The sequence below is a fragment of the Gallus gallus genome, chromosome 5, assembly GCF_016699485.2.
Source record: "Gallus gallus isolate bGalGal1 chromosome 5, bGalGal1.mat.broiler.GRCg7b, whole genome shotgun sequence".
Lineage (NCBI taxonomy): Eukaryota > Metazoa > Chordata > Aves > Galliformes > Phasianidae > Gallus > Gallus gallus.
The window spans coordinates 38,662,841-38,676,094 of record NC_052536.1 but is presented as its reverse complement, the minus strand read 5'-3'; the positions used below and the strand labels follow the sequence as shown (position 1 = coordinate 38,676,094).

General features: G+C 42.0%; 1 protein-coding gene across 3 annotated transcripts in view; it reads left to right on the top strand.

Annotated features, from left to right (window-relative positions):
* Positions 1–13,254, top strand: part of POMT2 (protein O-mannosyltransferase 2) — a 28,174-nt gene that overhangs the window by 10,258 nt on the left and 4,662 nt on the right. For 2 of the 3 annotated variants that reach the window (XM_025150895.3, XM_025150896.3), the window contains exons 10-20: positions 1,274–1,340; positions 2,172–2,244; positions 3,598–3,676; positions 4,409–4,560; positions 6,148–6,239; positions 7,549–7,625; positions 9,177–9,248; positions 9,457–9,516; positions 9,718–9,823; positions 11,954–12,094; positions 12,713–12,827. In XM_025150895.3, coding sequence (XP_025006663.2) covers positions 1,274–1,340; positions 2,172–2,244; positions 3,598–3,676; positions 4,409–4,560; positions 6,148–6,239; positions 7,549–7,625; positions 9,177–9,248; positions 9,457–9,516; positions 9,718–9,823; positions 11,954–12,094; positions 12,713–12,827 — 1,034 coding nt within the window. The remainder of the gene's footprint in view (positions 1–1,273; positions 1,341–2,171; positions 2,245–3,597; positions 3,677–4,408; positions 4,561–6,147; positions 6,240–7,548; positions 7,626–9,176; positions 9,249–9,456; positions 9,517–9,717; positions 9,824–11,953; positions 12,095–12,712; positions 12,828–13,254) is intronic. The other variant, XM_025150894.3, reaches the window with a different exon arrangement.

Sequence of the window (13,254 nt, the reverse complement as noted above, 5' to 3'; positions counted from 1 at the left end):
TGTTTGACAGAAAGTTGCTGGAGAAAAACAAGTGTTTATTTTTAACTCAGTCCCTGTTATGAGGAAGAGGATTTCAAAAATAAACTTTAATTAGTCTTTTCTTGCTGTTCTTCCCAGCCAAAAATACTTCCAATGCTGTCAGGTGACAGTGATGTTTATTACTGTAGATGGAGCTATAATACCAAAACTGGCTCAAGAACAAGCCAAATTTAAGTGCAGAATATGCTTTATGGCAGTACAAGCAAGCAAGGGGGAATTGGAGGGTGCTGATGGGAGTTTCCTTTGGGGTAGGTGGGAGAGGATGGATATCCCCTTTCCTGCCACTGTGATCCCTACCCTGGAGGGGTATACAGGGGGGGAAGGAATTTACAGCTTCAAGGAGACTTGGGGAGTAAGAGATGGAGACGGTGATCTCTCTGTCCCCTCTCCTGAGGATATGACCTCAAGGTGTATGAGGTTCCTACTCACCCTTTTTCCCACCCTCAGACGCTCCTGTATGTTCTGCCTCAGTCACCCACCCACTGGGTGGTCTGCTTGCATCCAGGCTGGAGGCGCAGGCGTGGAACTGGGCTGGGGTCCTGAAGAGCAGGGCTTGCTGCTTCTGCAGCTGGGAGAGGAGAGAGAGCACAGAGGGCACAGTTCCTCCTGCCTGGAAATGTGGCCTTCCGTAGCAGCACCCTCAGGCCAGATGGCCTTCCCTGCTCTTGGTAGCAGTAAGAGCAGTTACTGTGTGTGAAGCTGAGCAAGTTAGTGAAGATTAACTAGTTAGCACATACTGCTTTATGAGTTGGTCCCTGAAACCTTAATTTGGAACTTTTGGCACTAGTATAACAGTTATCTTAATCAACCTGTTGTTATAAATCTCTACCAATGATGCCGGTTTGTAAAGCCAATGCTGTTTCCATCTACTCACTCTGGTCAGTGACAATTCAAAAGGTTCAGGTTCAGATATCCTGTTGATTTAGAAGGAACCTCTGAATTAGCGTAGGAGGAGGGCAAGCTGGTTGGTTGGACGCTATTATTCAACAGGGCAAGTGAACTGCTGTTAAGTGTAGTCCTCCAGAGCAGATGTGCTGTACCCTGGTGAAAGGATGTGATCTGGGTTAAGCAGTGGCCAGCAATTGGCCTTCTATGGTGGAATATCATAAAAGTCATGCCAAGTTTTTCTGTGTTAGTAATGCATTCATTTGGGCCTTCAATTTGCTGATGAGTGCATCTTTGCTATCACCAGCTTTTTTTTTGCTTAGTAAAATAATTTATCTTCTGCTTTCAGGTCACAGCCTACTTACATAAGGATTTGAATAACCTGTGGATTATAAAGAAGCATGATTCAAATACAGGTAACAAATACTGATAAAAGAGTCTTTTATAACTGCTGCTTCATTTTTTAACATAAAATATTTTAAGTTCCCTCCAGGGCAAAGTATACTTCATAGATTTGAGATGAGGTGGAGGGGAGAACAAGGGCAATCTGACTCTGTGTTTGTGTCTGCTGTGTTATTGTTTGTGTTTTTTCTCCATGTTGTACAGTTAAAGTAAATCAGCTTTTCTCAGCTGAAGGTCTCCAGATAGGGTTGCAAATAGCAGAGAGGAAATTACTGTGAGCTCAGTCCATATTCTGTGGAACCCATTGTTGTGGCTGTGGGTCCTGGAGGAGTGGGTTCCCAGTATGCCCTGATACGTGCTATCCAGGTGGCTTGCATGCATGTTTGCTTGGGACTATTGAAGGTGTTATTCCTCAGGTAGTGCAGCAGATGCATAATTAGGCTAGCGTAGTTTCTGTTCTATTTTTGCTGCATGTATACATAAAAATTGACAAGGAACAGCCTAAACAACAAAAACATTCAAATAACCAAGATATAATGACGTGAACAGTCTTGCAAGTGTCATGCATGAAATTAAAATGCAGATATCTAGTTATGGTGTTCAGTTAGCCTGGCCGAGCATCCCCTTTATTTAAGAGTGCTGCTTTGGGCCACATTCATGCACGGTTGTATGGAGTGGCTTCAGGGCTGGTCTTTAAACTAGAGCAGTGATTTACACCAGACTTTCAGTCTACACAAATGAGTTTGCCTTGTGTTCTCTGCTTGGGGCCTGAATGTTCCCCGAGAACTTTCTGAGGCAACGATTTGTTAGTCAGCGCACAGGCATGATTAGTTCTCTTCCTCCAGCAGATCTGTCGGATTCCTCCAGCCCTGTGGAGTTTGTGAGGCATGGAGACATCATTCGCCTGGAACATAAAGAGTAAGGCTGATTGCTGGGATTTGGAGAGTCTGAGTGATTAGATAGAGCTGGTGAGGGATTTGACCTGCTGAAGACTGGGTGGGTAGACCAGCACAAGCTGATCGTGTGACAGAGGTGTATTTATGTCTGTATTTGCAAATGGAGTTTGTGTGTTTTTCTTCTGTGGTTTGTATTTTGATGGCTGTCTGTAAAATGGGAAACCTTTGGTAGAACCACGCAGCTTCATCAGTAAGCAGCACAGAGATCTGTTCAGCTACGTGAGGTGCAGGATGAGGGTAACTGTACGTGCAGGCTGTATACTCCCCCTGAAACTGTGAACAAAAATGATGACTTGTGCCTTTCCTCTCTGTGATGGAAACCCAAGGGACACAGGAATGCCCTAGTGACTCAATATTTAATCTTATGTAATTAACATCACTGTGCCACGATGCTCTGTGCTGTCACAGTTTTTATTTCTTAACAGAAGCTCTGTGTTTGTGAGCCTGGAAATCATGTCATACTGTGTTCAGTATTACATGTTCACAAATCATTGCTTAAACCTTCAAAAAAAAAAAGTGCTTTAAATTTTGAATTTTACTACTAAATCTGTGATAATAAAGGTGATAAAATCTGTATTTGGTAATAATGGGCTCGCTTAACTCAGATGCTGAAGGGGGATGGGCTTCTGGAATGAGAGATATAGCTGCAGCATTGGGGGAAAGATCCAGTAGGTGGCTCTCAGCTCTTTGTGTAGGAGCTTTGTGTGCTGGCAGGCAGGGCTGGGAGCAGCTCTGTTGTAGGAGATGAAGGCTCCTGGTCTGGGTGGATTTACTAAAGACTAGGATATGGCCAGGCTTCTCTGGTTGCCTCAACTAGCAGCCACCACTAGAGTGGGGTGCTGACAGGACTGTGTATGGCTGTGCTAATGGGGGCCACTGGTCCCCCACCTCGGTGCATCTGACTGAATGGTACAGTCTTCCCCTCAAAAGCAAACTGATAATCAAGAGAGGTCAGGATCTTATTTTGCTTCTTGCAAGAGCAAAACTTTCAGTCCCACCTTTGCTGTTTGTAAGAAGGGGATTAAAAAAAGGAAAATCTCTGCAGTTTCAGCAAATGTGTGTGGTTTACAAGCTAGAGTGAGCAATAATCAATGTCATTTCCACTTGTAGGTGGTGTTTATAGCCTGAGGGTTGAATTTACTCATCCTGTCCTCCTTTGCCAGCACTGCCCAGTGTGCTGTAAGCTCGGAGCCACACTGGGGGAAGCAGCTCCAAGTGCTGACGGCTCTCTCTGAATGGCTCAGACCAAAGTTCTTATCACAGATTGTCTGAGGCATGAAAACAAAACAAGGCTTGACTTCTGATTTCATTCCAGAACTTCTAGAAATCTTCACAGTCACCAGCATGAGGCTCCCCTGACAAGGAAGCACTTTCAGGTCACTGGCTATGGCATAGTAAGTGAATGGCAAGATTCAACAAAAGTTTCTTCTTTTTGGCAGAATTCATAGCATGCCAAGGGGATGTATTTCTGCTTTTAGTTTGTTAGTCATGGTGATAGATGTGGATCTACCAGGCTGGAGGAGAAGATGATCTAGTATAAAATAATGTATCTCATTTAAGGTCTATTTAATGTGAACACAGACAAGGAAATAACTTAAGCTTTTACTGTCAGTCTAGCTTTGACAGCTTTCAACTCCATGAAAGCCAAACTGAGCAACCTTGAAATTGCTCTGACAAGTATTATTTTATGTATTTGGCCTCATCGTGTAGACAACTGGCTTTTGTTGACAAGATGCTGACAGAATTTTGCATCATGAAAACGAAATCTGCTTTGAGGGATGAATTTCCAAAGGCAAGGGGGTGTTGCCTTAACCCCTTCTGTGAGGCAGCCAAGTTACCCCCTTTTAAAATGTAACTCTGAGGCACAGTCAAATGTGAATTTGAAGCAAAAAATCTTAAGTTTGGCAAGATAAAAATGTATTTGTGGGTAGTTGCTTATATGAAGAATCATCTCTTCCTTATGGGGAATCTCTTCTGTGAAGTCTGAGCAAGAGTAGTGTGGGTTCCTTTGCTTAGCTTCACCACCATTAGAGTTTCAGAATTTCCTATTTGCTTCATTTTGTATGTCTTCGGATTGATTTTTTTGTTTCTTTGTTTTTCTCTGCTGTGGTGGGTTTGCATGATAGAATGGAACAGGAGATTCCAATGACTTCTGGCGGATTGAGGTGGTGGGCAGGAGGACTGGGAAGCTTATCAAAGTCCTACGGAGTAAGATCCGGCTAATGCATGTGGCCACAGGGTGTATTCTGGGCTCTACTGGAAAGACTCTACCAAAGTGGTAAGTAGCTTGTATGCTCTCCCTGCCCAACTCCACAAGACTCTGAGCTACCATAAGAATAAAAAAGTAATCAGCGGGTACTAAAAATATAACCAGTGGAGAAGATCTGGGTTAGAGTTATGCAATTTGCTACAGTGAAGGTGCCTGGTGGGCAGCAGCTCTGAAAAATCCCATAGCAATCCACATCCCACACCAAGAGATCTAAGAGTGGCATGGGCATAAATTTTGTTGTCCAGTAAGTCCGGGGGTGGATAACAGCCATATTCTTCAGGGCCCATTTTAGCCTTAAGGTTCACAGTAAAGAAGTAAGTAAAGAACTGGGGCAGTTGATGCTGTTCCATGCCATACTCCTCCAAACTTATTTTTGTTGGCATCAACTTCTTTTGTGGTTGGCAGTCCTGCCATTTTTGTGTGTAGCATCTGGTGTGAGGGCAGCGGTAACAAGCTGATATTACCAGGGAGTTCTCAAGTTATCTTCATCATGATGTATCTTCATCATAAAGTAAGGGATATGCAGAGATTAATGCCAACCAAGCTACTGTGTCTGCAAAGCTGTACTGTGTGGGACGCTAACAGGGGTCCTGACGTGACAGGCTGTGTAGTCATGGTGCCTCTGTTTCCAGAGCTGCCTCTGTTAGTGCTAGCGTAGGTTTCCCTTAGCTCTTTTACAGTACAGAGGATTTCTAATAAATCTGGTGGATGCTGAATCATACACAGTGAGTGCAGGCAGATACTTCTGCCAGTGTCTGCCAGGTCAGGAATGCAAATGGCATTTATATATTTCTGGTAAGACTGTGTTTGTGGGTAAATAACATAACTGGTTTAAAATAATAGTAATGAAAAAAATCACTACCTCTGACAACATCGTTCAAGAAAGGAGGTATATCTTTTTCCACTAACACAAGCTCACCCTGTGAATGGAATTCAGTGCTGCAAAATACTGATGACATTACGAGCTGAAAGGAGGGAGGAAACCTAGTAACTGCAAATAAAGATATCTATTTTTAAGACTTTGAAGGGGGATAATTGCTATCCTTCCAAGACTAGTGATTAATTAACGGAATTAATTAATTAATTAGCGGAAGTAAGCCTGTTAAGAGGTGATTGGTGGAAAACAATTAATCCGTCACATTACTGCAGGCTCTGATGCACTTTCTCCTGAAGTGTTTGGTGTGACCTGCTAGAAATAGAGTGACAGAGCAAGTGAAGTGAACCATTGGTTTACTGGTATTCCTTCCTCTAAAGGTGATCCTTTGTTTCTGTAATAGACTTTCTGTAGGCATGGACTGACTTGATGATGATGATTTTTCTTTTTTCTGGAGAGACTGTAAGGCTTGACTTGAAGTAGATTATACTTTAGGTGGCCAAACTTAAGAAATACAGCCTGTGTATTTAGTGGAATTTTGATGTAAGCTGCCTTTCAAGACTATCTCAGTTTCTGTGTAGCACTGAAGTGACTGCTGGAGTTGAATGATGTGGTTGGTGTTATGGGGAAGTATGAAGTTAAACAGGAAAAAAATTAGACATGAGCTAGAAATACTGAGTGATCTTTTTGGAATAGTGTTTGACTGTTCTGTTGTTTTTCAGGGGTTGGGAACAAGTGGAAGTCACCTGCACGCCATACGTGAAAGAGACTCCCAATTCACTCTGGAACTTTGAAGATCATATAAACCCTAAGTGTAAGTCATTTATTTTCCTTTCCTTTGAGGGTACATCTTGGCTTGCTGTTAAGGAGGTGGATGAGCTATCAGATGTCAAGAACTGGCAGTCAGCATTTGGGATTTGTCTGTTCTTTCTCAGCTCAAATGTGAACTTGTTGAACTTGGGCCAACTGTTTAGAGGTGCATAGCCTTTTTCTGCTTCAGGGGAGATTCAGCTTGGGTATTAGGAAAAGATTATTTATTGAGTGGGTGGTCAGGCACTTCCCCAGGGAGGTGATCATACCACCAAGCTTACAGGAGTTTAAGAAGTGTTTGGACAACAACTTCAAATTCTCAACAACTTTTAGGCAAGTCATATAATTTTTAGGTAGCAAAGAGTTGGACTCAATGATCATTGTTGTCCTTTCCAACTCAGGATATTCTATGATTTCACTGTTTGTACAGTGAACTGGAGATAATGTTTCAAGTATGGTGGGAAATATAAAGACTTATTAAAGGATTTTATAATCATCCTGGATGGCAAAAGCATGGAGTTTTGTAGGGAGTGCAGTACAAGCTATTATATTTAATGTGATTGGTTCAGTTGGGAATTACTGTCATAGGTACAAGTATGTTCTATATATTTTAATGATTTATTAAAAAAAACACAAACACCACTCTGGTTTTTTTTGGTGTATTCTCTCTCATGAGGGTAAGCTGAATAATGACATTGTGGTACAATCAAGTAATAGACAGTAGAGGTATAACAAAGACAGATGAGACCTGAGAGTGCCAATAATGAGAGGTGAGTCTTGCAGTTAGATATGTGTCACAGCCTCACGTGGCCTGAATTATTTGATATAGTTTTCTTCCCAAGAATTGCAGATGACTTGGGCTGATATCTGAACTACCAAAAAACCTTCACCCTTACAGAGCAGCTGTGCAAATCAGAGGAAAGGAATTCCGTGCAAGTGACTTGACATTTTCCTCTTCTGTTGTGATGCCTTGTGTATTATCATGCTCATGGCTCACTTACAGATAGGCAACAACTTATGAACAGTATCTCTAATTTCAGCTAGAAATAGAGATCTATTTCAGGGACTTTTAAATATTTTTCTTGCTCCTGGAAGTAAAGGAGGCAATCTAGGAATACATCAGTTGTGAAATTCACTGGCGGATACTTTGGACTGCAAGCCTCTGTGTTTAGAATTTGAATGAATTGCACAGGGAATGAACAGAAGTGCTAGAAGCAGACTTGTCACAAGTGGAGAGAATTTAATTTATTATGCAAGATGCAAATAAATGCAAAACATACAGAATTCCAATCTATTTTTTTCTCTTCCTGTAGTGCCTAATATCAGCCTGGATGTTTTGAAGCCTTCTTTTGCGGAAATTCTGCTGGAATCCCACATGGTTATGATCCGGGTAGGGTATCATTAGTTCTACATGATCATTTTCTTCCTCCTGTGGTTTTCATTGAAAAAAAGAAGTAGCTTCTTCTGAAATATGTGGGCGATAGCTGCAAACTAGGGCAGAGTTTACACACTCCAACCACCTGCTTGTGTTCTTGCTTAGTGAAAGGGGTGGCCTTGAGGTTAATTTTTCCAGAAGTTTGGAAGCCGTGGGCCCGGTGCCTAGCTCTGCTGTTGATGTAATATAGTTATAGGCTGGTTCTGTAATTGCTTTGCTGCTAAAATTCTGTTCAGTATTTTTCCTATGCTGCTGGAAAGTTTTGAAGTTAAATTAGTATTTGTGAGGCAGGAGGATATTACTGTAGTCAGACTCAGGAAAATTAGCTAAATAGACACTAAAAGGACAATAAATGTTTGAACTGAAAATGAAAAATTCCCGTTAATTTCTTAAGGCTCATTGAGATGCTGTGTTTTCAGCCTTTTTCTTCCCTCTTTATCTCCGAGGAAAATGGACTAGATTTAATATTTTCAAGGTGGTCTTTCCCTGTGATTGTTCTTTGATTTTGGCCACATCCCTTCTGCTTTCAGCTGCTCACTCCTTCATCTGAATAGAAAAGTTCAGTAGGAAGGGGGCTTCGGAGGTCATCAAGTCCAACTGTCTGACCACTTCAGGGCTGACTGAAGGTTAAAGGATATTTAATGAGGGCAGTATTCAAATGCCTTTTTTATATTGACAGGTGTGGCATCAACCACCTCTCTAGGAAGCTTGTTCTAGCATTTCACTACCCTCACAGTAAAGAATTTTTTCCTTATGTCCAGTCTGAACCTCTCCTCGTACAGCTTTGTGCTGTTTCCACATGTCCTGTCATCAGTTCCTGGGGAAAAGAAGGCGGCACCTCCCTCTCCACTTCCCCTCCTCAGGAGGCTGCAGAGAGCACTGAGATCACCTCTCAGCCTTCTTTTCTCCAGAGTAGACAACCCAAGTGTCTTCTCCTCACAGGACATGCCTTCCAGTTCTTCTACCAGCTTTGTTGCCCCTAAGAATGGGAATTTACCATTTTGGGAAGAAAGTTTTTTACTTTTTTTTTTTTGCAAAGGTCTTCTCCAATTCTCAAAAGCAAGAAGGTCATCAAATGATTGTTAATGCTAAGCATTTCCATGACAACCCATGATAACATTGTCTCAGGTAAGAAAGCACCTGCATGGGTTTCCATGGAAATAATCTTTCTGAGGATTTTAGAGTGGAAGGAAGCCTGTTGAAGCAGCCTGTTAATGAACAAAGGTCTTGCTTATGCAACATGTGTATCCAGTGACAGAAAACATGGTAAAGAGAAATGAGAGAATACTGCCTGCAAGGATACTCAACGAACATTTTCGTTTGCGCAGTAATATTAAAACATTCATTGTCCTCATAGCTATTTCCAGAAGATGATGTGTGCGTGTAGTCAGAAAACAACCTTTGCTTGGAATATATTCACATATATTTGTTAGCCCAGACATTTTTTGGGCATTCTTTGCAGCACAGCTGCCCACTCATTTCAATTTTATCTTGACTTGTCTGTAGGGAAACAGTGGCCTGAAACCAAAGGACAATGAAGTTACATCCAAACCCTGGCACTGGCCCATCAACTACCAGGTATATTAATCAGTCCACTTCCCTTTCTGTTTTCAAGTGCTTTACTGTGCTTCTTGAAGCCTCTTAATCACCTTGAAGATGACATCAACTTTATTTTCTAGCACCTGAGCTGCATGGAAGGGGATTTGTCTCACCTTTGACACTAAAAAATAGGTATAAACTGGATGGATACAAATCCACTTTGCTTACTTCTGGTCTGTTTCCTTAGGGTCTGCGTTTTTCTGGTGTCAATGAGACAGATTATCGGGTTTATTTGCTGGGAAACCCGGTAAGTTGGAACAGGAGGTTCGAAGTCACTGTCTGTAGCAAATTTTACTCTTGCTTTTTCCACTGACAACAAATCTTTTCATCCTTCTTTTGGACTGTCTCTCCAGTAGTATTCTTATACTTGCATGTAGCTTTTCATTTCCTCCCATGTTCATTCCTATTTCCAGCCCTAAGTCCTAAATCTTTCTCTTTTCCTACATAGGTGGTATGGTGGCTGAATCTGTTCACTATTGGGCTGTATCTTCTGATAGCGATTTCCACTGCAGTGGCACTGAAGAGGGGTGTCCAACTGACTTCTGAACACAAAGGTGAGGTCAGTTTTCCTATGCCTCCTGTACAGGAGAATCATTCTCATAACATCCTGGTTTGACAATGCACAAAAGCTCATATTGGGAATCCTGTGTTAAAATTTTTCCCATGTATTGTATTAAAGCCTTTGGAAGATTAATGCATTAAACTCAAGGGAGCTGTATGTACTGAACACTAAGCTACATAGTGCTTTGAAAGTGTACTACAGAATAATGTGACTGCTAACAGAAGATGCCATGCAAGAAATAATCACTCAGTAAAATCTGGCTTTCTGCCTGGCAGACCATGCACAGTGAGTTGCCAAATTTCCTAAGCTTGTAAGCCTCGATCAGAAATCCTCAAATCACCAAGATCCTGACAAACATACGTAGAAGGCTAATGAGGAGAAGTGCTCTGTAAGTAATTCACAGGAAGGAGGTATGATCAGCTCCTCAACTGTCTTACCACTCCTTTGCTGGAGAGTACAGAGCTGAACTGGGTATAGACTGGCATCTGAAGGTGATCCAAAGGTGTGAAGCACAATGGGTTTTTGCTAGGTTAGTTTCTTCTAGGAGACAAAGGTTTGGATTAGTTAGTAACTCATATGCCAGCTGTGCTCTGCCAGGTGATTGCCCAGCCTAGCGTGGCTGTTGCTTAGGAACTGTTCAAGAGCTTGAGATGCTGGCCACAATTGCTATCAGTTACACTGATTGCTTGTTGTGGTTTAACCCAAGCAGGGGCCTAAGCACCACATTTGCTCACTCTCCCCAAGTAACATGGGGGAGAGAACCAGAATGGTAAAAGTGTGAGAACTTGTGGATTGAGATAAAGATGGTGTACTGAGTAAAGCAAAAGCTGCACGTGCAAGTAAAGCAAAACAAGGAATTAATTAATCACTTCCAGGAAAACAGGGCTTATCACACATAATGGTTTCTTGGGATGACAGATGTCATCACTTGAATGGAATATCCCCCTGGCTAGTTTGGGTCAGCTGTCCTAGCTATGTTTCCTCCCAACTTCTTGTGCCTCCAAACTCCTCACTGCCTCTACAGAGAGATTCAACTCTATCCCTGCCAAAACCCTGATGCATATTTGTTGGAAAGACTGTTTTTGATCTGGACATACCAATAGGAAAGTGATAAAATGTACACCAGGGAAACCTTCCTGGCGCAGACATGTACTGGTCCCATGGTCTTGCCTTCTTTTGCTTTGCAGATGCCTACAATCTGTTTTCTAACACTGCTACTGATCCCACACAAGTTACTGATACCCAGCTTCCTTTTGATAAATTCCATTTGCAGATGTCCTAGAAGTGTGTGAAAGGCAGGACTGTCTACCAGGGGTAGAAGACCACTGAGGTTAGGTTATGGAGTGGTGTCCACAAGGAAAAGAGTTTGAGATTCATACCTCAAGTAGTTTAACCATGAACAGGACTGATCTTTAATAGACATACCTCAAAGAGGTACCCAAGTTGACTGCAATGGAGATTGTGTATTGATCCAAATGGTCTACTCTCAAGCTTTGCAAGCATAGTGTACCATTGTAATATGCATGCTGTTTTGAAATGATAAATGTTTCCTGATATTTCATGCAAAATAAATGATTAAGGGTCTTTTATTGCGTCTGATGCCAGGGTTGTAGAGCTTTTCAACAATCTGAGTACATCATACATTAATCTTTGCAGTTTACATCAGTGGTTACATCGTTTTGTAGATCTCTGTGTTGGAAGTGAAATCTCAGATGCAATGGGTGAGTTCTCAGTCCCTTCCCCAGGCTCTGAAAGGTAGGCAGCATTTCCTTCTAGGAAAGGCTGGCAAAGTGATCATCTAGGTGGCCTGTAGTCTTGTTGCAGAGAGAACCAAAGACATCAGAAATTGGAATGACCTGCGTATACACTGAGAAACTGCAAATTTGGTCTTAACACAGAGCCTGGTCAATCTGCTGCTTGTCCATTGAGACTTTTTTGATAACTCCTATGTAATACAGTAATATAATACAGCACATAACAATGTATTACAACATGCAAGGTGCTCTGTTGTAGGAAAATGTAATACTGTAAATGTATAGCGTACTACTTACTGTGGCAGGCTTGTTAAGAGGAGTTGTATGTTGAATTCTTTTCTGCTGAAGCATGTTTGTTTGTGTTCCAGAACTGTCTCGAGTTGTGCTCTGTGGCGGAGGGCAGGTTGCTCTGGGCTGGCTCCTTCATTACCTGCCCTTCTTCATGATGGGCCGAGTTCTCTACTTTCACCACTACTTTCCTGCCATGCTTTTTTCCAGCATGTTGACAGGTAAATATTGGATGCTGGGAGAAGCTGAGGCAGAGACAAGGGTGAAATTCTGTTATTCTGTTAGATGAAACATTTTCAGACTAAACAGTTTTAGATTTTCTGCTTGTGCAAAGAGCTTGAAAACAATGACTTACTGAAACTGTTTTTCACAAAGCAACTTGTGTTGCCAAACCGTCTCTGTTGCCACCCTCAGGAGACAGCCATGTCTAGTAGTTAGGGCATTTGAATTGAGATGTGATCCCTGCTCTCTGCGGTATCATTTCTCTTTTATAGTCTTTTATACATGTTACTTCCCATTGTTTGTTGTCACTGCTTTTCTGCCAGGTTCATTTGTAATTCATTTTTGGTAGTTTTTCCTGTACTTTTTTGCCACCTTAGTTAGCAAGCTGGAGCCTGGATGTCTTGCCCATTTATTCAGGTGGGAGGGAAGGAAAAGAGAACTTTCTGCTGATAGAAAACAATCTCTGTAGTTCTGATGGTTAGCAAGGGAAATGAATTTAAAAATTGATAAGGTCCTCTGGTGTTAACAGAGCTTTGTCAGCACAGTGTGACTGAATGTAACAACTGTCGTCTTTGGCATCTGCACTGATCCTGACTTCTGTCTCATTGTCCTCCTAGGAATCACCTGGGACACACTACTGAAGTTTTTTTCTCAGTTCTTGTCACCCAGCACTAAAGCTAGAAGAGTTTATGGAGTGGGGATCCTGGCACTGATTCTGCTCATCATGTACAGGTGAGGGCTGAAAGCTCAGCTCTTTCTCAATGCCTAACAGCCACAGTCTTAATGGAGACTTTGTGCCTATTAATTGCCCTCGACGTTCGTCTCTGCCACTCATCTCTGCTGATCTCGACTCTAAGACATCAAGTCAAGTCCTAAGCTCTCAGCAATACGTTTTAAAACATCCTTTAATTGCAGGGAATCTTTCTTTCCTGTTACTACTCAGTGCAGATGCTTCATTCCCTTCTGAACTCACAGTTCAGTGTTTCTGATTCTGCTCCCCTTGCTAAGTGGTGCCAGATCTCTCAAATACAGGCAAATTCCTCATTGCTGTAGATCTTCTTAGCTGGCTTTTCTCTGAAGCTGTTGCTTTCTAAAAGAAAATGACACCAGTGATAAAAGCGTGGGTTATGTATGTGTTGTGTTCAGTGGAGGTAAGAAT